General features: G+C 32.6%; 1 protein-coding gene across 22 annotated transcripts in view; it reads left to right on the top strand.

Annotated features, from left to right (window-relative positions):
* LOC100878549 (uncharacterized) overlaps positions 1–25348 on the top strand; it is a 362753-nt gene that overhangs the window by 330703 nt on the left and 6702 nt on the right. For 15 of the 22 annotated variants that reach the window (XM_076539117.1, XM_076539112.1, XM_076539114.1 and 12 more), the window contains 12 exons: positions 5413–5539; positions 6060–6148; positions 7674–7763; positions 7843–7887; positions 8225–8251; positions 8357–8392; positions 8506–8610; positions 10386–10430; positions 12078–12140; positions 17736–17762; positions 17951–18004; positions 24374–24400. In XM_076539117.1, coding sequence (XP_076395232.1) covers positions 5413–5539; positions 6060–6148; positions 7674–7763; positions 7843–7887; positions 8225–8251; positions 8357–8392; positions 8506–8610; positions 10386–10430; positions 12078–12140; positions 17736–17762; positions 17951–18004; positions 24374–24400 — 735 coding nt within the window. Of the gene's footprint in view, positions 1–5412; positions 5540–6059; positions 6149–7673; positions 7764–7842; positions 7888–8224; positions 8252–8356; positions 8393–8505; positions 8611–10385; positions 10469–12077; positions 16850–17694; positions 17763–17950; positions 18005–24373; positions 24466–25348 lie in introns of those variants that run through there. The other 7 variants (XM_076539120.1, XM_076539115.1, XM_076539130.1 and 4 more) reach the window with 6 other exon arrangements.

Here is a 25348-nt window from a genome sequence, read left to right as displayed (position 1 = left end):
TAATCCTCGCGCTCTGATTGGTCCGTGTTTTTCCTTAATAATTCAAAAACGAATCTTCAAACCCTATTTTTGAAAAGGAAATCTTATTCAGAATTGCATCAGCTACCCCCCATTTCAGGGACCTACACTAATTGTGAGACACCCTATATGGGGGATCTTAATTTTTCATCAGATTTTGTTAACATAATCCGTACGTAATGGAAGAAGAATGTTATATCATAGGCCTTCAATCACTTTATTCAATAAGTGCAAAATTGTGAAATGACAATGGACTTCTTTAATATATACAATATGTTTAACGGTTTATATAACTTGTTCTGTAAATGAAAATAAGGAAAGTGATAGTATAGGCTCTTGATCGTATTATTAAAAGTTGTTAAAAATAATATAGAATTCGTATGTAGTATCAAATCCTCCATATCGTATATTACTCATAGTCTATCGAGTCTAAGAGCCTATTTCTATAAAAGACGCTCTTTAAGAGTCTAGATTTATATAACACTTTTTATCGTTTTTATTTATAGAACCTAGTAAAATTTCACGTAGAAGATTGGGAAAATTGTACGTGGTAAAAGTAGTTCGAAGTTATTTCGTACTTTTGTTATAACTTTGTAATAAAATTTTTAAAGTTCCATGTTAATATAACAGTTTTCTTTTATTTTTGCGTGTGGAATATGTTGGTTAAGTTTAATGGTTAAAAACTGAGATTCTTATGTGAATTTCGTTATCCTGTACGTCCACATAAACGATATTATTTTCTAATAAATAATATCTTATTAAAATATATTATTCCTGTGTTATTTTAGTTTTTTTTTAATGTGTTAAACAGAGTGAAACATTCAAGAGAACTGTGTAAATAATTCAACCATTTTTAACGATATATCAAAATGCTTCATAGAAATAGATTATTGTCAATTTGGTGTTAATAATTAATTTAATAGTTCTATCAAAATTATGATAAAGAATTTGGATAGTTAAACGATTTGACGCTTCTGTATTTTTAATTCTGATCAAATAAGGCGTGTGAATATTATTTATGGATTTATTTTTTATATCTTTTTAAGATATTCTTATCTTCTGTGTTTCGAAATTAATAAATTTTTGGATTTTCAAATTTCTTACTCAATAAAGTTGTAAATTTGAACATTTGAAAATTTGGAAATTTTTCGTAGTTTGATAATATAGAAATTTTGCTGTGTAGAAGATTAAAATTTTTGAAATTTGAAATTTTTAGACTTTAGTAATATGTCGATTTGGAGATTTTTAACGTTGAGAAAATTTGGGGGTTTGATGACTTGGAAATAAGTGATATAGGAGTTAGAGTATTTGGGTATTTGGATATATGACAATTTGGCAACTTAAGAATTTCTAAATTCAGAAATTTGAAATTTTGGAAATTTGAAAATTCGAAAATTTCGAAGTTCAGAAAGTCTGAAATTTGGTCATTTAAATGTTTGAGCTTCCGAAAATTTTGACATTTAAAAAGGTGAAATACTGAAAGTTTGACAATTTGGAAAATCAAAAATCTAAAATTTTGAAATTTAGATTTAAGGTTCAGAAATTTGGAAATTTGAAAATTAAAAAATTTAGACATTTGAAAGTTTAGCACATTTGAAAATTGAATGATTTAATAATTTGGAAATTTAGAAATTTAGAATTTTAGAGATTTAGGAATTAATTTGTAAATATAAAATTTTAAGAATCTTTGAATTTGAATACTTAAATATTTAAAAATTCTACAAGTTTAAATTTCTAAATTTCCAGTTCCCCAAATCTCGAAATTGCCAACTTCATAAATTTACAAAGCTATGTATTTGAAAATTTAATATCTCCATTAAATTAAAAAATTTCATAAATAAATTTTTAAATTACAAAATTTGAAAGCTATAAATCTCCAAGAATATCCCACACCTAATCGCCGCATACAAGCCTATCAATGCCCGTAAGTTTCTCGGACGATTAATTATCCCATAACTGTATTTTAGCAGCACAATCAATCTTTTCTAAGATGATCAAATATTTCTAAGAAACTCAAATTGTAGACAACAAACCCGTTCAACGATCTCCGACTATACATATATCATGATACTCTTTTTAAAACCATCCATCACAGAATCAATAAAAAAAAAAATAAAATTATACCTGTGTATAAAATAAAACTCACTATAAAATATACTCACATTTCTTTTAAAATTAAATATTTCTCTGAAGCATTTGTTTTTATCACAAAAAAATAAATGAATTGCTGACATATCCAAAAAGTTTTATCTTATATTTTTATAGGAAAATCCTTTTAACCAGAAATTTCCTTGATCACCAAAGTTTAAGTTCAAAACACATAATTATTCACGCTTTAAAAACACCTGCATGAAAATCACGGGAAGCACTTGCACGATCTTATCACGCACGCATGCTTGCATGTCACTCATATGATACAATAGGATCACCTGTCTCTTTTCACTTAGTGTACTAAAACAAGTAGCCGTTATATTGCATTCGTCACCGCGACGATGATGGATGGAGAATGTTCTCGTGTCAAAGATAAACATGCTGCAGGGGTGTAAAATTGTAACATTCTTAATCGTTTCACGAATTCATTACCAACTTGTTTCCCCATAAAACATACAAGACCACCCATAATTAAATAAAACCAAATCATTCTATCATATATCAAAAGGGGACATATTGCAATTTATTATGGAATAGAAAACTAAACCTTAGTTTCAGTAGCATACTAATACTGATTTGCACGGTAGAGTACTAATACTGATTTACACGGTAAATATATAATTCTGATTTATACAGTAAATATAGATTTACATAGTAAATATGTAATATAGATTTACATGTAATATTGATTTACACAGTAAATATGTAATACCGATTTACACGTAATATTTACATAGTAGAGTAGTACTGATTTGCACGGTAAATCAGTATACTTCGAAAGAAATAATTTGCTCTAACGAAAAGAACATTTTCCAAAAGTCGTAAAATCGTCGAGGCTGACTGCACATATAACCGTAATGAAATAAACGATATTTTGAGTAATAAAAAGAAAAACGTTGGTGGCAGCAAATAACACGTACGCGAAGCGATATACTCGAAAGTTTGCTCGGTGTTGTATATTATACTTGTACGTTACTTGTAGAGGCGCTACAAATATGTCGCAGAAGAGACACGCGGTTATTAAGAAGGGTGTTCCTCGCAGAAGAGGTAAAAAGCTAGGTCTCTTCTGGTGGATGCGGCCAAATTACACATCTGCGTACTAAAAAATCTGTAACCCACGGCTTAAAAGTTGTCCGACTCATCGCTGTTTAACTTATTTCTATTTTAAGGTGTAACCGTAAGTATTCTCGCAGACTTATCCCCGAGAGATCGATCGGTTCTCGAGGGAAATCATTTGCAAACGGAAGCAGTGTCGGTAAAAACGAGCTCGTCGTCTCGAACGGTCTTGTCCACCATTTTAGATCGTTAACCTTCAAACACCGAGGCGTAGTCACACGTTGTTCTCATTTTTATTTACATTCATTTAATTCCTTTATGAACAAAATAAAATATTGGTACGTTGGAAACGTTTGAAATAATCGTGCGATTACAATAGTATTAAATCTTGATAAACGGCAGCTCGGTAGTTGAAGGTTAATTAAATGACCGTTCGTAACCGACGATCAAGCCGCCGCGTACTTCGTGCTGTAAATAAATTTGAACACGGGCTCCTCTGGACGCGTTCGTCCGAATTTCCTCGAACGAGTCCTGAAGGATCCTCGAAGGATCCTTGCATAGTTTGCAACGTCCAGTATGATGCCTGTACTCACAGTTTCTATGTTACAACGTCAGTTTAATTCAGCTAACAATGTTCGTGTCCAAATAACATTTGCGAGATCCTAATCACAGCGAGTGTTTGGTAAAAGGGACGAAGGAAAATAAAGAGAAAGTGAGAGAGAGATAGCGTGGGTGTATATACATGTTTGTGAGAGAGAATGGGAGAAAGAAACTGATTGCTTATCTTAGTCAGTAGTCTTTGGCGTAGTGTACGTAGCTTGTGTAACTAATTTGTGTTTAATGTAGCAAGTAACACCACACTACTTCTTCCCTGTGTGTCGGTTCAAATCACTAATAACTAATACTACTACCTCCGGCTTTGAGGCTCTCGCAACTTTATCGACCGGTGATCGATGCAAGCCTGCGATTGTCGCGTAAGTATCAACAAGCCCCTCAAAAACTATGTAGCTTTTACTATTGATTTGTCTTTGTACTACATTGTATCCATACGCAGCTAATTCACGAGTACCACTGATTATCGACAATGTTTTGATCCTCCTTTTAATTCGGTCGTTTCTTTATTTCCTTTCTTTCGACCGCTACAAGGAAAGTTCACAAATTGTAAAATTAATGGAATACGTCGTATGTTTATTAGTAAAATTTTATCCTTAGAGTACTGTGTGTGTATCAGCAAAATGCCATAGTGATAGAAAGACTGTAACTATATGTATATTTGCTTATGCCTTATAAAAAAGTTAAAAATATGAAGTGACATATTTTCAATGAGTATAATGAACATACTGAATATACTGAATATGGTGAATATAATGAATATACTGAATAAAGTGTTTTTAATTATACCACCAAATCTGAAACACTTTATATAAATTCAATAACAGTCGTTTCAATATACTAATATATACAAGTGTTCCTTTTATTAGCAAACCGAAGTGATTTTGATCAAACCTAAAGAAAGTTATTTTACATAAACTGCTTTTATATTGTATAAAAATAAAAAATTGGCCAGGTGAAATAATCAGTTGTCGCTCAGTACTCCAAGGATTAGCATTTCAACAGAATAGAATATTCAGTTTTGACAAAAGCGAACGAATGCATATTTATGCATTTCTGTAAACTGAACGAAAAGACAATCACTTTTGTTAAAACATCGTAAATTGAAAACACCCGTCAAAAATACACGTCGAGAGAAAAGAAGAAAGGAAAATTCAGCTTCCAGTTTCTACTAAACTTGATCCCACTAATAAACAAATCCCGTTGTTGTCAGTTGCATGTGATACCCGTAGTTTTTTGTGTTTTCGAATAAACGTTAACAATTTGTGTCTAGATTTCGTGTGTTGATCGTGTAACGTAGTGGACTCGAGCGATGTTGGCACATCGTAATCCGAGCAGTCACTTTGTATACTTGGTACACGGTGAATAAGCAATTGTCGCGATAACACGTGTATGTGCCAAGATTGATCAGAAACGTAATACAATGTCCGATAAAACCGATCCCTTCCCGGTAAACCCTCCTTCCAAAGAATAAAACCCGATTAACGCTTCGCGTAAACGAAACGAATTTTCAAAACAAGATTAAATAAAGATGGAGGACCTGGTTGGACCTGACCTTACAGTGTTACATTATAGGGTTTCAAGGGTGAGAGCGGTATGGCATTGATGAGAGGCCCACCCGGGCTACCGGGTCTAAAGGGTGAACCCGGTGAACGGGGTTACCGGGGCGAAAAAGGCGCCAAGGGAGACACGGGCTCATCAGGTAGATTTTCAAGAGCCATTCTTCTGCGAGATTCAGGAGAAAGATGGATGACGATCTCTTTTTTTTACCCTCCACTGTCATCGGCAACAGTTCGCTTTTCTTTGGCACCACTCTTCATCTGACAGATCTTCTGCTCGCATACGTAGTCCATTTATATCTGGTTGAAGGCATTCTGTCCTAAAGCTTTTAGATACTGTTTCAATTTCCTTCTAATTTCAGCAATCTAGCTTCCCAATACGATCGAGGACGAATGAACGTTTCTATCTAGGCTCTTTACCTTGTCTCGAAAGATATCGCAAATCGAGAAATTAGTGTCTCCATTTAACTGCGAGAAACGTTTTCGAGTGAACGAGCAAGAATGCATGGATTAACGAGTGTTCGGGAGAACGAAAGACCGGGATATATTTCAATGATGAAATCGTCTGTTTGTAACAACAAAATGTGTTAATCGTACGGACAAAGGCCGTAGTAAACAGAAATACGCTGTTTATTCCTGTTTACTAAGAATTCCTATTTTCAGGACCGAAGGGAGATCAAGGATCACCTGGCTTACCTGGACTCAATGGGACAGATGGAGAAACTGGTATTCAGGGTCCACCAGGATTGCCAGTAAGCTGATTATTACGATGCACGCAAGTTTTTCTTGACTAACGGTCGGGAACGAGGGGACATTTGGATCATCCTTGCTAGATTGAAAGGGCTTAATACAACGTGAGAGTATGCTAAGCCATTCGACGAAATGGAGAACCATTTGTGAAAAAAAATTCAAAAATTAATTGAGTATGGTTATCGATTCAATTAGAATAATTGTAGATCAGTTACTGGTTCTATGTGGATCATTTGAAAGGAATGACTTGAAATAATGGGGCTGGAGGTTCAAACTTTGTTCAAATTTTGTTTACATTCATAAATGATCCTGTTACAATAAATAAGATAGTACTTTTTAATTGTTTTTTATAGAGAAAAATGTGTCTATGATTCAATAGAATTTTTATTACGTAAAACAATAATTTTTTATGTAACTCATAAGCTACTAAGGGTGCTATTTTATTCTTGTATTTTGCTAATTATTATTGAGGTATTTTTTTAATGTTTATTTGTGAAGAGAATATTTATATATCACGAACTATGGATGACAATATTATTATTCATAATTTTTATAAATATCAAATTTGATAACTCAATAACTCTTATCAGTCAGTTTTATTTATTTTTACTCTTCAAATGTATGTTTTAAGTACAATTAAATATAATTTCAAATTTCTAAAATTAATGACAGTAAAGATATAAACTAAGTGCAATATAAATTTATTGTAACATGTACTTGTGTGAATTTAGAAAACATTGAATATTAATTTTTGAAACTGTAAATTTTCGCGAGCAGCATATTTTCGTGTTATATGAACTTTCGATCTACCAAATATGATTTAAATCAATGTCACAATTTCTCAGTAACCAAATTTTTCAGTTTCTCAATTTTCCAATTATTAACTTGCAAATTTATCAATATTACATCAGTATCCCAATTTCTCAATATCTACAAATTTCAAACTTCTATTTTGGTAATATTTCAAAATTCTCAGTTCCCAAATTTCCAAAACTATTCTACAAACCAAAAGTGATTCCATTCCATTCCTACTATTACGTTCACTTTATTTAACCCTTTGATTGCGAAATACCCTCACATATTATATACACTGTAAATTTTTCCTAAATTTTACCAAACTGATGTAACATAGAATTTATCAGTTCAACATAACAATTTCAAAAAGCTGAATATCGGTATTTCAATATTTTAGAATCGCAAATACCTCTCTGAAGGCTTTCCGCCCTCGAACCTCCCCTTAGCTACCTTGCAGCACTTTCGACAATTTTCCTGATGGTTTTAGCCCATTTTAAAAAAGTTTCTCTAAAAAAGTCATAACCAATACGATTTGGTCTGTACATTTGCATACGTGAGTGTGTGATCGGTTTTATAGCATTTCGACGCAACTGACAAATATCACATATGTATGATATTACTAATGACGTATTAATTATGTCATGTAGAAATTCTCTACAATCAAAGGGTTAAGATGACGAAAATACTGTCATGTAAATTAGTCAATATAGTTAACATATCACATGTGTACAGGGTGCGTTTGGACCTAAAGGTGAGAAAGGCGAAAACGGCGACATTGGGCCTCCAGGACTTATGGGTCCACCGGGCTTACCTGGTCCACCGGTATGTAAATAATATGATTCGTTCAATCACTACACGAATTTTTTCAATGAATGTTTAACATGACACGTATTCTCGTCAGGGATATCCCGGGCTGAAAGGTGAAAAAGGAGAAAAGGGCGAATCGGTGAGTAGATCTCTTGGCTGTACTTTACGTTCAACAGATGGAATATCGAACCCTCTCGTATCGAATCTCTTCCTTTTTTTTATTCTCATTCAATGACAAAGGAAAGATATAATCGATCGTTGCGTAGAGTGCCGTTGAATGTAAGGGTTGTTGAATATCCATCAATTTTCGCTACGAGTGATTTAGGGTCCTCGGTTTCAATGCGTGACAAGTACATCGTACTCGCCGCGTCAATTGCCTTGAAATCGAGGACATGCCATTTTAACGACATGTATTCAACCATTTGACGATAAAATCTATTTCTTTTCATGGCGCGACACGGGGCTTCCATCGACAGAAATACAAAAAACTCAGGCGAAGACAGGTACGTGTATTTCCTCCACATTCCGTCAGATACCATCGATATCCTGAATGTTCGATCGAATATCGTACGGAAATATCTTACTTTACAATGCTCGTTTCGTTGCAGGGAGACGGTACGTTCGAAGTGAATGCCGGCGAAGTGGTGAGTAAAAGCATTATACCCGAAGTTTCCGATTCCATTTACACCTTAAAGCAGTGGCAACGTTTGAACAAACTTTTACCTCTGTTCGCCGTTATATGATTAACTGTTTACAGATAATGGGCCCACCGGGACCACCCGGTCCAGCTGGTACTCCTGGACTTCAAGGTCCACCTGGCATTAAAGGCGACCGAGGACATGACGGCGCCAAAGGCGATCCTGTCAGTAATCATTGTGCATTATTATATCATTTTGCAGACTTTGCACTCTAAACTAATCCCTTCGTACATCGTATTCAATTTGCTCCTCAAATTAACCCCTTTGCAGGTCTTATTTGCCTTTTCACAAATCAATTTCAATCTTTTGCAAATCAAATTTACCTTTTTTTGATCAGATTTATTTTTACTAATTAAATTTATCGTTTCACTGAATCCATTTTTACAAATCAAATTTATCTTTTCATATACTGAATCAATTTTTGCGAATTTTACCCTTTCACAGGGTAGATTACTCTTTCACAGAGTAAATTTAGATTTATAAGACAAATATAGACTAAATCTAGTTTGTTATTCAAATCTAGAATTTAAGGGATTAAATTGTTATAAATCAAAGTCATTCTGTTGCAACTTCTGCTGCAAATTACTATAATCTTTACATATGCTAAAATAATATGAACAGCAGAATAGTAATAGATGTGTTTATGTGTATCTGTGTAAATATTTTATTAGTTTTTGTTTAAACATAATTAACATTGAATAATAAACATTATTACATACATGTAATAACATTTTTCTTTAGAAACAATAAGTTTGTACTGGATATTTTTTTGTTAAAGTAGCTTAAGAATTGAATTTTACTGAATTTCAGTTGAAAATGGTGAATTTAATGTATTTCGATTTTAGTAAATTTCAGTTGAAAAAGATGAATTTAATAAATTTGAAATTTAGTGAATTTGAGTTGAAAAGAGTAAATTTAATGAATTTGAATTTTACTGAATTTGAGTTGAAAAGGGTAAATTTAATAAATTTCAATTTTAGCAAATTTTAGTTGAAAAGGATGAATTTAATGAATTTAAATTTTACTGAATTTGAGTTGAAAAGGGATTGAAAATTTAATGAATTTGAGTAGAAAAAAGTGAATTTGATCTGTGAAAGGGTGAGTCTAATTTGCAGAAGAGTGCATCCACAAAAATGTGGATAACACCTGCTTAATTTGAAGTGCAAAAAAACGAATACGATCTACAAAAGAATTGATTTGCAGTGTAAAATCTGTATAATATAGCACTTTTATAATTTAATCCATGTTCCTATGATTGATTACATATTTCATGACATAGACATTAGGGTAAGCTGTACTAATTTTGGCACTGGACATCTAATTTTAGTAGCTATTAACAAAAATTATATTTTTATAAACACAGTAATAAACACTAATATTAATAAATATTAAAATTAATAATCACTAATAAACATAATAACATTTTTATAAATTCAAATGTTCGCAATATTTCGCATTTCAATTGTTCAAAGCTTTTGACGTTTATTAAAAATTTCATAGTGTATTTGTCAAATTAATGCATAGTAATTAAGCTAATACACTCAGATCTAATTATTGTATCAAATATGCCATTTTTGCTATCATTTTTCATATTTTTTCAGTATACTTCATAATTAAAAATTTTTATTTAAAATAATTGTTTTATATTACTCTATTATCTGTACAAATAGATTTTCACATTTCTTTAATATAAAATACAAATTTGTTAAATAATTTTTAGCTTAATGTGCCAATCATTATGTAGTTTACCCTACTAATTACTTTTGTTCGTGAAATATTTAAAATACGTGAATTACGTCAATTGCGTGAAACGTTTAAAAACATCCTTCTAGGCATCGTTTAATGCTACGTATAATTTTATATCATTAACGAAATTTTAACCGAATGTTCCAATGCTTGACAGTTATATTTTCACAAACGTTCTTCTTTCACGTTGCAGGGAGAGAAGGGTGCCAAAGGAGATCCTGGTCCAATGGGACTACCCGTACGTATTTTCCTCTCAAGATTAGGTCTATAGGTTAGGTAGGTTATAAAGCGCGAGAAAATATCAAAAGTTCAAATCAGTCAAACCTGCATTATAAAAATAAAATATCGAAATTAAGAAACTCACTCATTCTTCAGTGACATCAACTCTTAAACATTAATTCGTGATTCACAATACACTGTAGTATATTATGAATTCTGCAAATAATTAGTATTTGCTAATTTTACAAATGTTACATAGAATAGAATAATAAATTTACGTAAAAAAGAAAGAATATATTGAACTTAGTAATTAATAATTACTAAGTAAACAATTCGACACATTTTTAAAGAAGAAAAGGCTGTACAAAAAAAGAAATTAAAGAGGTGTTAAAAATACGTGCATTATATACATATAACGCATCGATTCATAAATATAAAAAAAAAAGAAGCAATCAATTTCATACAATCAATCAAAATTCATCAGTACTCATACCAGTCAGTACCGCCGCTAGCGCGAGGCAAAAAGGGCATTTGCCCTGGGCCCCGCATTAAAGGGACTTCTACACTTAGAGCATTCACATTTTATAAAATTTAAATAATTGTATTAGTCTTTGTTTTCAATTTATAAATGCAATACGCCACTATAACGTGGATATTGGGTGAAAATTATAACAGTGGGATGTATTAATCGGATTTGAGTTATGGATGAGTTAGTTTTGGATAAGATTTTATTAATCACATCGTTCAACAGTGAATTTGTAAAATTTGTTGTATACGACTTTTGCCCCGGGCAAAACTCTAGCGCCGGTTCTGTCTATTAACATTGGCGTAACTAGGAAGACGTTGGTAGGCCTACATTCTGTTTAAACGCTAAGTGGTGCAAAGGAGATAGAGTATTTTATAAGGAAATAGGATATTTTATATTAGAAATTAAGAAATTTCGAAATTTTTCAATTTATGGACTTACAAGCTTTTAAATTTATAAACTTCCAATTTTTTAATTGATAAAAAGTCGATAAAAGTCTCATGTAAGTCTGGGCAATAATTTAACAGCCAGATTTGTACAAATCTACGCTTTCTATTGACATTTACCTTCGACTTCTTTTTTTCTCTTCCTATTTCTATTCATTTTCGAAAAAAGGCATAAAAACTTTGGATATCGCTCGAGACAATCGTGAATTTGTACGGACACTACACGCTAACTAAATCATTAACTAAATTATACCGTTTTGTTGACCCCTTATCCTACAAGTGTTTTGGCAGTTGTGTCAGTCAATTACCTAATTATTATCTTAGTGTTAAGATAAATAAAGAATATTGAATACTAAGTACTTTTTAGATTTAGCGACCTTCAATTATACATACTACAATTTGAAAACTCGATATTTATAGAAATATAGATTTAACACATCTGAACTCTAACGTCACGAGTCTGACTGGATGTTATAAGCTTATAAGATTATAAGATGTTATAAGATTAAATGATAATTAATATACGTGTTACGTTGTAAAAATATATTGTGTTGGACTACTTATTATTTCATCCTCACAATGATTAAAATGATGGGACCTAGGCTACCCCAGTGAAAGATCCTCGTTACGCCAATGTCCATTGCATACATCGCGAGTAATCGATTCACTAACCGAAATGTATATTTCTTTACAGGGCCCCATGGGACTGAGAGGAGAATCCGGAAAACCCGGGGATGCCGGGAAACCTGGTGCCATGGTAAGAACGCGGACCTCTCGCTCCTAACGCCATCGTTATTTGGCCTCGCTGCTGAATCATTGATAGCCATTCACTAACGACCAGTGTAATCGATTGTCGCTCATTCGACAAGACGTCGTACTTCTTCGTATCCTCAATGAGATCCTTGTTTGCCTCTCGAGTAATGTTGCCTTCCGTGTCGTTTTCTGTACATAGATGATCGTCGTTCGATCATCGTCGAGCAGCATATACCTAGCATATGTGTATAAGTTCGTAAGAAGCAACTCGAGAGACAACGCGTAGGCTATTGCGAACACCTTCGGGGGATCTCTTGTCGGATTGACAAGTTGCCGGAAGTTTTCAGCGTGACAGCGTACGATCATATCGTTAGCGTTTAATTCGATAAGGCATAATTGTAAGAATGAATGTTGGCGAGTCATTTTCGAGAGGTTAGTACCCGCGAGCTCTCCGTGTATCAAGTTCGTGGATTTAATAGCTTCATCAGTTGCTATCGATCGGGGAGCTACTAATGATATTTCAACGATGAACGACGGATAGGGAGAGGCCAGAAGGACCGTCCGTTACGAAGATTGCGGCCGTTAATACCGGACGCTAAAGGAAACGGATTTAACCATAATTAATCGTCGTTCGAGCAAAGCTGACAGAGAACAAGTAAAATTGTGTCTTAAAATTGTGCGGTGGTAATGAAAGTAAGGTGATCGTTTGTACTATATAGTGGGTGCATTTGTGTGCAGGAAAAAGTAGAAAGTGTAGCAAAAAAAAAAGGAAAAGAAAAACGACGATCCTCCGATTTCGTTTCATGTCGATGTGTGACGAGAGTGACGTTTCGGAAGAAACAAAGCGTCTTCCATAGATATTCAGTGTGTACGAGTTTAAATCGTTCGATGCTTCTTTTCGTAATTCTAATGCAGATTACGCATTACGTCGGTGCTGTACATTTATTTATCCAACGTAACATTTAGCGGATGATCGCACTAACATCCGTCCTCTTAACGTGCTCTATGTGTCTACCTATGCTATCGTATACCTATAATACACTAAGAAAAACCTGTTAATTGAAATAACGACATTTAGCGATGTACGTGATAATGCGGTACAAAAGCTATGCAAATTTTGCCTTAAAACGTTCTTAACTGAAATTACGAATTGATAGATTAAATACTAGAAAGATAAAATATTAATTAAACCAATTCGTTCGAGCATTATATTTTATCTCAAGGAGACATATTCGTTTTGATTCTTGCTTTTCCAAATAAAAAATCATTAGGAGATCTATTTGCCGAAATAATAAGATGCATTTTTTAGTCAATAAAAGCTTCTAAAAATTTTGAGTACTATAATTTTATTATGTAGAAAACAATTTCGGTTGAAAATTGCAGTTCAGCTTGGGAACGTTACGGGTTCAAATCTCGTTAATAATACATTTTTTTAATTTCTTTTTTTATTGGTTTTGTCCATTCAAATATCAATTCATTAAACTTTAGTTTGCTATTCATTAAAATTATGAACGATTGAAAAATATTTGCTGGGAAAAACTATTTCGTTTTTATTATTCCTTGCGCAATCATATTTTTTATCAAAATTACTTTGAAATATTATTTAATATGTTTTAGTCAAAGTGGTGTATAATGTACACGGAAGAAAATGTATAAACAGCAAACAAATAGTTCTTGTTATAAATAATTAAACCGTTCATAATTAAAATAAAATAATTTTAACAAAATGTAATTTGCTGGCTTGTATAGTTTTATGAAACGTTCAAACATTATGTGGAATTACATTATTTTAGAGAATAATTATGAAATGTCTCAGTCATGAAATAATAATTGGAATAATTTTAATAAAATGAAATTTAACAATATACGAGAGTTGAACCCACGACATTGAAAAAACATTTAGCGCTGAAGTATAATAGTACAACAAACATTTTTATAAAAATCTACTTATTTCACTCGATGTTTTTAAAAACTGTCTTTCTCGAAATTGGCTGAAAGCATCTTACTGTTTAGGCAAACAAATCTGCCATTGCTCTTTAATTAGGAAAAGTAAAGATCGGAAAAAAAATATGAACGCCTGACGCTTATGAATATGTATAGGTTATACCAATTTTATTTTTTACTTTATCGTAGGTTTTATAAGATGGCTTCTTTACGTTCCTTGTCGTGTTTCTATCTACTCGCCGTTTAATTAATTCACTTCATATATCTTTTATTCCTTTGAATTATTCTCTGTCTCAGTTACCGGCTGCTTCGTACTTAAGCGGGAGCTCGCTCGCAGCATTCGTTGCACGTAGCTAATATAATCGAAGCATTTATCATAATTCCTCTCTCTTCCATTCCACTCCCACGTGTATTTCCGTATAATGTTCAACATAGGCAGATCAAAAGGTTCTCTGTGAAACAAGACGTATAAAAGTGACGGCAAAGGGTATGTACCGACAAAGTTAAAGGCAATTGACCGTAACATGTTTGTGGAATTGTCAGACGCGTTGGAGGAAATTATGATACTGTTCGATGCAGTGTATTTCAATTAACAAAATGAAATGTATACGAAGTGAAAGGACAAATCAGATGCTTTTGTGATATACGTGAACACTTAACATCCGTTAAAAAAAATAGAAATTGGAAAATTTTCGTACCTGGTGAAAATGCAAAGCAATAGATACCCGAGAGATCGACTATGCGAACTTATTTGTGTACGCTCCCTGCTTCATATTCGTTATTACGCTTTACTGATTGCTGTAACAAGCATTATTTATAGTAACAAAGCTCGCATAACTCTATAATTGCATTGCAATTGACAACGTGTTGGTAGCTCGAAAAAGATGACAAAACACCTCAACTTTTATATTTGGTGTACGATAAATAATTACGTCGAAATCTTATGTTTGTTACACTTGTCGCACAGTTGATACTTATTTATGATAGTTTTCTTTACTCAGGGGACCAGATGTTGATATTCGTATTTCTAATAAATGATTTGTTTGTCCAAACACTTTTCAGCCAGAAAAATAATTTCTGCAAAATTTGAATAAATAGACTGATACTTTTTATATTACAAAAAATTCCCTGCTGTTATAAAATGAGTGACGAGTTCAAATCTCGCTGCAGTGTTTGTTCCAACTGCATTGTATGCATTTAAAAGCTGAATTTATTAAATTTTTTTAATTATATAAATTACAAGAAATCAGTAAAATTCATTTCATAACATCTTATTCTTTATTCATAAATTATAGTTATTTATAATTTACATATATTTATAGTGTTTTATACCATTACATATTTAATAACGTTCTGTAATGTTACGCATATTTATAAAGCTTATACTGTTAACTTTTTGTTTGAAATATCACTCCGTTTATTTAATAATATTTGAAAGTAAATAATTTTAATAAAGCACGAACAAAATTTTCTATTTCATACAATCATTAAATACGTATAATTTTGTGTTAAATTTTAATAAGTCGTATTATGAAATTTTATAAATAAGCATTTAAGTACATAAAGAACGATTTAAAAAACTACAAGTAGAAGTGATTCTGCAGTAATATTAAAGATCGCAACTTTTCATTTATAAGAACAAAGCTTATAAGAACAATATTTGTAAAAAATATTTTCAGTGAATATTTTTCAATCCAATTATAATTGCAACTTTTAAGTCTGGAGATTAAAAAATCCTTCCTACTGTTTGGATAAACAAATTCTTTAGTAATCAGCTTTCAAGAAAGAAAGGAAATGAAATGAAGATATCAACGTCTGTCTTATTAGCGATTTTTGTCATTTATATTTTGTAAGAATTTACACCCGTTTACTTAGAAGATTTGATTAATCGAGACTTTAAAAAGCTGAGGTTTGTCGAATTCATAAATAGTTTGCGGTACTTGAAAAAATTGAAATTTAGGTAAGAGAGAGAAATAGATTACTAGGTACAAAAAATCGAGGCCTAAACTGCGATACTGCATAGCGACGAATACGTTTAATGATCCATGTACTTACAAACACATTAAGAATATCCTTATTTGCGAGCCTAGTCACTCCGCAACGCAAGGTGTTCACTTTCGTACGAGATCGTATGAGAAGGAATATCACGAAGCTGTACAGTGTAGAATAATAACGATGCCCTGACAAAATGGTGTTAACAATATATTTGGTCTGTCTCGGGCAGAAATCGCGATAGCACCCCTAAATTATCCTGTGTACCCGATCCTAAAAATATAGACGAGTGCGAGTAGTTTTTAATCGAGTAACGGGATGAGTAAAAGCGTGTAAAACTCGTATCTTTGAATCTTAAACGACAGCGATACGAGCGACATACGGTATACATACGTGTGATTATGCGTTTATCATGGACGGCAATTCGTGCACCGTACGTAAATGAACACGGGTAGGGGAGAAAAGTAACCGATCGAGGACATTGTATGCGTGTGTGTATAATTTTCTGTACGCGTATGTATGTATATATGTATGCATATGTGGGTGGGTGTGTGTGTACACATATATATACATGCATGATATAAAAACGAGCATAGAGGAAAAGCATTTTCGTGCGTGCGTATGTGTGTATTGATTGTAAAACGGCGCGCCTTGGTATAATTAACAAGAAAAAGAATTATAGAGAAGAATACGACGACGTGTTTTTGCGTATATGAATACTTGACTCTAACAATTTTGTTTTACATTGTCCCAATTAATAAACAGAATGTGCATGTGCCTGTGTCCTTTGCTTCTATACGATGCCCTTTCGAAATTTTATTAACGCTTCTCTCACACCTCGTAGTGAAATTACCGCTTTGCATTTTGTTCCGGCTGCGATCCGACCATCATTCTTAACCTTAACCACTATCACCACCACTTCTTCACTTATTCTTTTCTGTTTCTGTTTTTTTAAACACTTTTTTCTCTTCACTTCTGTTCGCAATAAAGATCGATCGTGACACGATCGTGAGAGAAACAAAAATTAACACGTGTTAATTTGCTGCAACCACGACGGTTATTGTTGGATCGTTACGCCACACGTTATGTGACATCGTTTAAGTGATTCGCAAAACAATACGAGCCTCGCGGGTTTTCTTTCTTTTCTTTCTTATATTGGATTAAGCTCCTTCTTTGCCTTCTCCTTTGCCTAACGACCGTCGTCTGTACTCTTGCCTCGCCCTCGAACAAGCTACACAATGATCAATTAAAATGCAAACTCATGGTAAAATCAATTATTTAGAATTATTTTAAACACACGTTTATTGAAATTTTATATACCGTGTCATACTCTCAAATTTTATTGGCCGATCAAAATGGGCACAATTAAATACATCTAAATTACTTGTATTGAGGTTATACTTAAAACGTTTGAAAAAATTAAAAATTAAGCTTAAAAGTTTATTTTTATATAAAATAGTATTTTTGCTTTATACAAAGTATTTTTAATTAGTGGTAAAAGAAGCTTAAATGAGCTTGGCAAAATACAGCGATGGAAAACAACGACGCAAAGGGCGTCTTACATAATTCCTATGTAATAAATTACACCTAAATCGACATACTAGATATCAATTAATCACCAGGTGACTTCAATGAATCTGACAAGGTTTCCTCTGCCTTTCAGGGGCCACCAGGATTAGACGGCATGAAGGTGAGCAATCCTCGGGGTGACCCGTTTAATCATACATTATATTTATGATTTTCGGATCCTCAATTTCTACGCTCCACGCTACGATTTCGTCATTCTGGCGTAGATTAAGCTGGTTGCAATGTTTACGGTATTGTTTTATTGCGGGCGGTATAGAGCATAGTGTTCGTTAAGTCTCTTCATACTTACAGGGTGCGCAAGGAGAACCAGGCACGAAGGGAGAAAGAGGGGACTCGGGACTACCTGTAAGTACCTTTTTCATGCCAACTAACATTTTTAATTATACCGAAATTAACAGTAATAAATATCATAGTAATTAAAATTCATAATAGTATGTATGAAAAATCTTACTGTAGAAAATTTTATTTAAACGTTACATAAGTTGTTCATGCTAATTTCTGACAGTCTCATTCTCTTTAAGCAGGTGAATGATACAAACATGTTAATATGAAATATACGAATTGGAAAATATACATACAGAATATTGTGTTGAAGTTGAATATCTACACTGTTTCTATTGTTTATTCAAAGTAAATAAAAAAAGGGTTATAAGGAGAGGACACAAGATGAGTTTTCAGATCAGATTTACAGGATGTGCAGCACAGATATTACTTATCACTCTAAATATTTTGTGAATGGAACCTTAAATTTAGAGATATGAGCCTATATGCTTTCATGTCGGGTAGAAAATATTTGCAATTCAAACCACGAGGTCAGAGACGACAGCGTTACAGACTGGTGACAGGCAGCTGTCCCTTGAGGGCATGGTACTTGAACGTGCAAGTAGTGTGCTCTCCCGGGCACTGATGGCTAGCTAATATCACGATTAGAATATTTTCAAGTCTAAAAATTACGTAACGATAAGATTATTGTATTTTATAGCAGAGAAGTTGAAAATTTCAATCTTCTACATTTCTAAACGTTTAAGAATTTTAGAAATTATCAAAGTAGCTTTTCGTAGTGAAATATTTGATATCGGTGAATTTCGCGATTTTAAAATATCTAAATTACGGTATTTTCTAATTTCCAAATTTTATTAAACCAATCTAGCAACTTTTAATATTTTATGTAATCGCTGTGGTTTCAAATAGTGATATAAATTCCCAAAGTATTTACTTTATTTCCGGAGTTCTATGAATATATTTCTGAATTTTATAAAGTGTGCTTTTTCGATACTTCACACTTTAATAGGAACGAATCTTTGGCAGACTAGACGTTTTAAGTAAACTTTAGAACTAGACGTTTTCAATCGGGGTTAAATCAGGCAAATTACTAGGTTATTCTGTGTTCAAAGTACATTCATTAAACTCAATTCATGTCATTAACATCTGTCTACCGGTGCAAAACTTGTACTAGCAGACTTGACGCAGTCCCAATATTTTGCTGAGAAAGTAAACATTTGAAGTTAAGGGTGCTGTGATAGAGTGGCAAACTATGTAGTACTAAGCTTAGACATTATCATCATATTTCCATTATTTTCATTGGAATAAGCATAAATCAACTTGTCAGAGAATAAATTAACGGAATATAATGAAGTAAAGCTATTAAAACCCTCGCTTTATGATTTACTTGTCGAGTATGTCAGTCAGAACTAACTAATCAAAGATACAATATTCAAATAGACAAAGAAAGTTCAAATGTTATGCCAAACTGGTATTATGCAATTGTTGACTATGTAAATTATGCTCCAAATTCACCCTGTAAGGTTGTAAATTTTTTAAGACTGAATGAAACAAGAAATAATTAAAAAATAATTGAAATCTTGATATCTATTTCAATGAGTATCAAACGAATTAATGGCATATTTACTGAACTAAAGATATAAATGAAATTGGGAAAATGTTAAGTTGAGTCTTCCTAGAATATTATGCTTGGATTCAAAACTACGGACAACATTTTGAAACATAACCAGAACTGAATTTAAGGTGAAGTGGGGGTAAGTTCGTAAACGGAACAAGTGCGTATACAGGCTATTTTTATTAGAAAATGTGCGAAATTTCGCCATTTAGTATGTTTGTTTCCCTATTTTGTTTCACTATATATCCCCTTTTATATTTCAGCTAAGAGTACTTGTTTGCAGTATAGCGTACTTGCATAATGCAGTAAAGCATTTTATAGCAGATTTGCTAATAATTCTGCTTTTGCCCCATTGCACATGAAATAAAATTTCAAAGTATTTAACTTCAAGTTATGCTCTTACCCCATTTTCGGGGAAAGTGCAGAGTAGTTGACATTTTAAACAATTTCCTATCAAAATCAAAATGTACAAGGAAAATTAAGGTCCTAGTTAATATTAATTCAATAGTAGTAATTGTGCGTAGCGTTCGATATCGACAGCGTTAAGTATTTACACAGCAGACTGAAAATACTTACTTTTAAATACCAACTTTACAAAAACCAGTCTGCACTTACCCCACTTCACCTTATGTGTAATAATACATTTTTTGATCTGTGTTTATATAACTTTTTTTCTGTTTATAGAATATGCTGATAAAGTTTGATCGTTTAATTTTAAGACATCCTGTATAAAAAGTTCTTGAAACATATCTACATTAAATGACATACAAAATTTTAAATGGGTTTATTTTAAAAAATCAATTTAATCTTCAGATGTACGAACAGGATAATATAACAAAAAAAAATCGTTCTTGTCACTTTTTGCTAACATTATAACACTTTTATACAGGATGTCTGGAAAATTGTGGTAATCCTACATGTAAAAAATAAGTACAAAAAAAGTATTATTAGAAATTTTGAGAAAACTGAATTTGAATGTTCTTCCAATATTTAGAAGAAAATTTTTTTATTGCAATGGAGACAATTTTTGAAAATTAGTATAAATTATTAATATTGCTAAAATTATTATTGTTCGTAAATGCGTTTGTAGTAATAAATATATTTATAAATGTAATTAATGTTATGAAGTATAATAACTAATAATATATTTTAACATTGATATTTTTGTTTATACAAACACTTGATATATAACACTTAATTAATTACTAAATTAATAAAAAACCTACTGAACTTATTCTTCATGCCGTAATCTTACAAATATTTTCAAGAATTTTCAAATACAGTTTTCTCAAACATAAACCAAAATGGGAAAAACGTTATACTTTTCGTTCAATTTATTTTTACATATAAAATCACAATTCAACCACGTGTACTACCTTTTTTATAATAGCCTATATAAAGAATGTTTTTGTACCTTCAATATTGAAACAAATAATTGGACTGTCAGAAGTTAACGCGAATACCCTATTAATAAAATATTATTTTCATACTTCTACGTTTAAGGTTAATTTGAATGATGTTGGATGAACTACTTAAAGTATTATTTATTCAACACTAAAAGAGATGGTACAAATATGGGATATCCTTTTTATCTTCTTTCGTGGATAATGTCAGAATAGTCAACATAACCTTCAGGGCCTTCGATTTTTTTTACTTTTTGTGAATGAAGGCAACATCGAACAAGTAGGAATTCGGGTAATAATATGAGACACTTACTTTTAAGGAAAATAAGTTATGGAACTGCGTTAAGACGCTAACAAAAAATTTTTAATAACAGATATGCAGGTGTCAAAGAGAGCATCTTTCAACATCTTTGAAATTGATTTAGATTTGGAATAATCACATACATAAATTTCGTTTTCTGAACATTCACACTGGACCCAAATTTCGACTCACAAAATCTGCACATCGTATCATTTGCTTTTGATCGATCGGATCATATTTACTTTGGAATAATTGATCAGATATTTGGTGTTGTTTCGGAATGATTTATAATAAATCAAGTGTCTCATATTACTATCAACTTGCTATTTTGCTTTCTGTCGACATACTGCAATCAAAACTGCCGTGGATCGATGATGAAATGGCAATGTAAACACTATTTTTAAGTATAAATGTATAAGTATATTAATAAGAATGACATTGCGTACTAAATAATACATTTATTCCACTATTTCCGATTTTTGCACAACATGAACATGTTTTTCCCTGCGTTGTTACAATCGATCGTCTTCTACCTTGATTCTTCCGATCATCACTGAACATTTCAAACATTTCTGGAAGCAACGTATACAGGGTGTCTCACAATTAGTGTTGGTCCCGGAAATGGGGGTTAGCTGACGTGATTCTGAATAAGATTTCCCTTTGCAAAAATAGGGTTTGAAGATTCGTTTTCGAATTATTAAGCAAAAACACGGACCAATCAGAGCGCGAAGATTGCGCATGCATTTGATTGCTACGCGTTAGATTAGCACGCGCTGAATTATTACACGTTGGATTACTACGCGCTGGTTTTGCTACGCGTTAGATTATCACGTGTTAGATTCCTACGCGTAGAGTTACCACGCGTTGTATTACTACGCGGTGGATTACTACGCGTTGAATATCCTCGCGCTGAATTACTACGCGTTGGATATCCACGCACTGGGTTACTACACTTTGGATTACTACGCGTTGAATATCCACACGCTGGATTACTACGCGTTGGATATTCACACGATGGGTTATTACGCGTTGGATTACTACACGTTGAATATCCACGCGCTGGATTACTACGCGTTGGATATTCACACGATGGGTTACTACACGTTGGATTACTACGCATTGGATTACCACACGTTGCCTTACTACGCGTAGAATTACCACGCGTTGCATTACTACGCGTTGGATTACCACGCGTTGGATAACTACACGTTATCCGAAGCTGTCGCTCTCGCATCTGTGCATGCGTAATACTCGCGCTCTGATTGGTCCGTGTTTTCGCTTAATAATTCAAAAACGAATCTTCAAACCCTATTTTTGTAAAGGGAAATCTTATGCAGAATCACTAATCACTAATTATGAGAAACCCTGTATGTATACTAACCAGTATTTTTTACGAGCGTGATATTTCCACCTTTGCGGAAGGAAACCTGATATAATTGACATGCACATCTCATAAACTCGAACTTATATTTCACGATTACGAAATTACTAAAAAATACTACCAAAACTGTGCAGTAGATTTAACAGACAGATAATACTACAACTAATTGTAACAAAAAATCCCAACACACATAAAAATGAAAGACTAACGCAGCTAACGAGTTAAGTCTGTTTGACGACTATATCCGTCATGGAGATGTGGCAGAGTTTTGTGTCATGACGACAATATCGGTCATGCGTAAAATTTTTTACAATTTGATATTTAAATTGTAATTTTGGCGAAAACTAAATTATATTCGTAAATTGTTATATGTTCAAAATATTTAGAGGTCAACACGAAATGAAATAAACAAATAAAAAGTGTAAATGATTTGAGATGGATTCATAAATTCTTGAGAGCTAACTCGTCATCGCTTGATTATCGCGACACACACTGGTGCGCGCTTTGTAAAAAGATCGCCACAGTTAACTGGTTAATTTAAATTGTGAACATTCGTTTATAAAAATTCACGCAATTATTATAAATTAGTTGAAATTGTTTCAAACTTATATTGGATTTCTGTTTATAACGTTTACCCAAAGCCGATATGTAACCGAGGACTCCAAATATGTCCAGAACAACTAAACTGGAATCCCGTTGTTTCATAGGCAAAAGTTCAATTAAAAAGACTTTTAAAACCACATTGTTACCGGCTAATCTAAATGTATTTACATTTTGGTTAAGGTAATTGTCTTCATAATACTAACTATTAGAAAATAACTAATAGTTTGCATATCTTGTGTATGGCTTTATAAGTGAAACTTACCCCATTCCTAACACGAATAGCGACAAGTTTATTAAAATAGTAGTTTGCGCAAAAGACAAGGTAGTCATAGAACAGAATACAGTAAGCATGGTTATATGAATTGATCTTTTTCGTCCATACTCATCAATTATTGATCCGAACAAAAACGCTCCTATAGCCATACCTATGTAACAAATTTTATTTCGACGAAGTAATATTTCTATAATGTGCATCTTGAATCATTGTTAGAAACATAAAGCAAATTTTTTAAACAAAAGTCAATATCAGTTATATACAAATCTCACTTTCATGTACTATTTTATTTAAAGTATGCTAAATTAATGAATTTGAAATACAGTGATAGAAAATTTTAATAAATTATTAGGATATTAAAGAATAAAGAATGTTATGTGCATATGCAGGATGTTTAAGTTCATGCTAGCCAACATTTCTCATAAATTTTATATGGTTGAAAAAAATAAAAAAGCAGGAAGTGTTTTATATTTGCAATACTTCTTGAGGAAAGGTTCTTAAGGAAACGCTCCTATTACCATACCTATATAAAAACATAAAACGTGACCCTTCCGTTAATTTCTAATCGTTAAAGACACAATGAATCGTAACATTGATATCTCATATTCGTACCTTTTCGCTCAAAACGAAACAAATCAAAGCTGAAAAACAGATTAATGATCGCAAACTAACTGTTGAATTCTGCCAGATATTCCAGCAATTTCCGGTAGATTCACAAAGAATTTTCGCAATTCGATGTTCAGCCGATATCACAGCATAGATGTAACGGTTAAACGTTCAATACGATATTTCATCCCGCTGAAACTCGATTACACTGTCGTCGAGACACCAACGACACATTCTGTTTGTCCCCAGGGTACCGATGGAATTCCTGGCGCGGAGGTACAGTGGCATTCGATTATCGCTCGCCCCTCGGTGTGACTGCGACACAGTCTAACCAGCCCGGGGTAACGATGATACATCTGCCTGATCTACCCCGGGGACTACCTCAAAAATTCGTCTCTTTACTTCCTTTGCACGAAAAGAAGGGGCTGGAATTACGTTTTGCGCCTTTCTCCCTCTTTACATTCAAGATATTTAGCATGACCTTTCTTGTTCTGCTAATATCGTTGAAAATTAGTTGTATTTTTGTTTCAACACTTGCCACTCATATACGTTGAATACATTCCAATGAGAGTATATCATTTTGACTCGCTTTAAGATAGCATGTTCGTCTTGTTCTGACAATCACCGATTAAGAGTTCCAAATCATAGTAACTTTTCTACTTAACAGTTATTTTTATTGGACGTTTTGTAGAATGGAAAGTATTTTTAGTTTCGAAGAATACTGTTATGTGATCATCTTCTTGCCAAGATTCTTTTGGTAATTGTTTTTATACACGCTCACTGAATTTGGCAACTGGGATGAATTAAAGGATGTATTGAAAGTAATATAAAATTAAGAATGTATCGTAGTCTAATGGAACAGTGCTAGGTTTATTGGATGTGTGCTGAGAATGTACGCTTAAGAATAATGAAAGTTATATGTATAAATTTGTTTTTCGATTGCTTTTTTAATGTAGGTACTAAAAAACAATTTTTTTTTAAACTCTGGCAAATTTGTTAAACAGAACTAACTTTTCTATTTAATTTTTTTGTTGAGTAAGAGGAAACTTATTTTTTTATTTTACTATCTTTAAAAAAATGAAAAGAAAATAAATTTGTTTACGTTTAAACAAAAATAAATAAAACGAAAATAAATTAGTCTCATACATATTATACGAGTAATGAGAATATAGAAGATCACAACACTGTTGTGATAAATAGTGAATTTGTACAATTTATTAATAT

Source organism: Megachile rotundata, chromosome 13 (genome assembly GCF_050947335.1).
Source record: "Megachile rotundata isolate GNS110a chromosome 13, iyMegRotu1, whole genome shotgun sequence".
Taxonomy (NCBI): Eukaryota; Metazoa; Arthropoda; class Insecta; order Hymenoptera; family Megachilidae; genus Megachile; species Megachile rotundata.
This window is presented reverse-complemented; position numbering and strand designations above follow the sequence as displayed.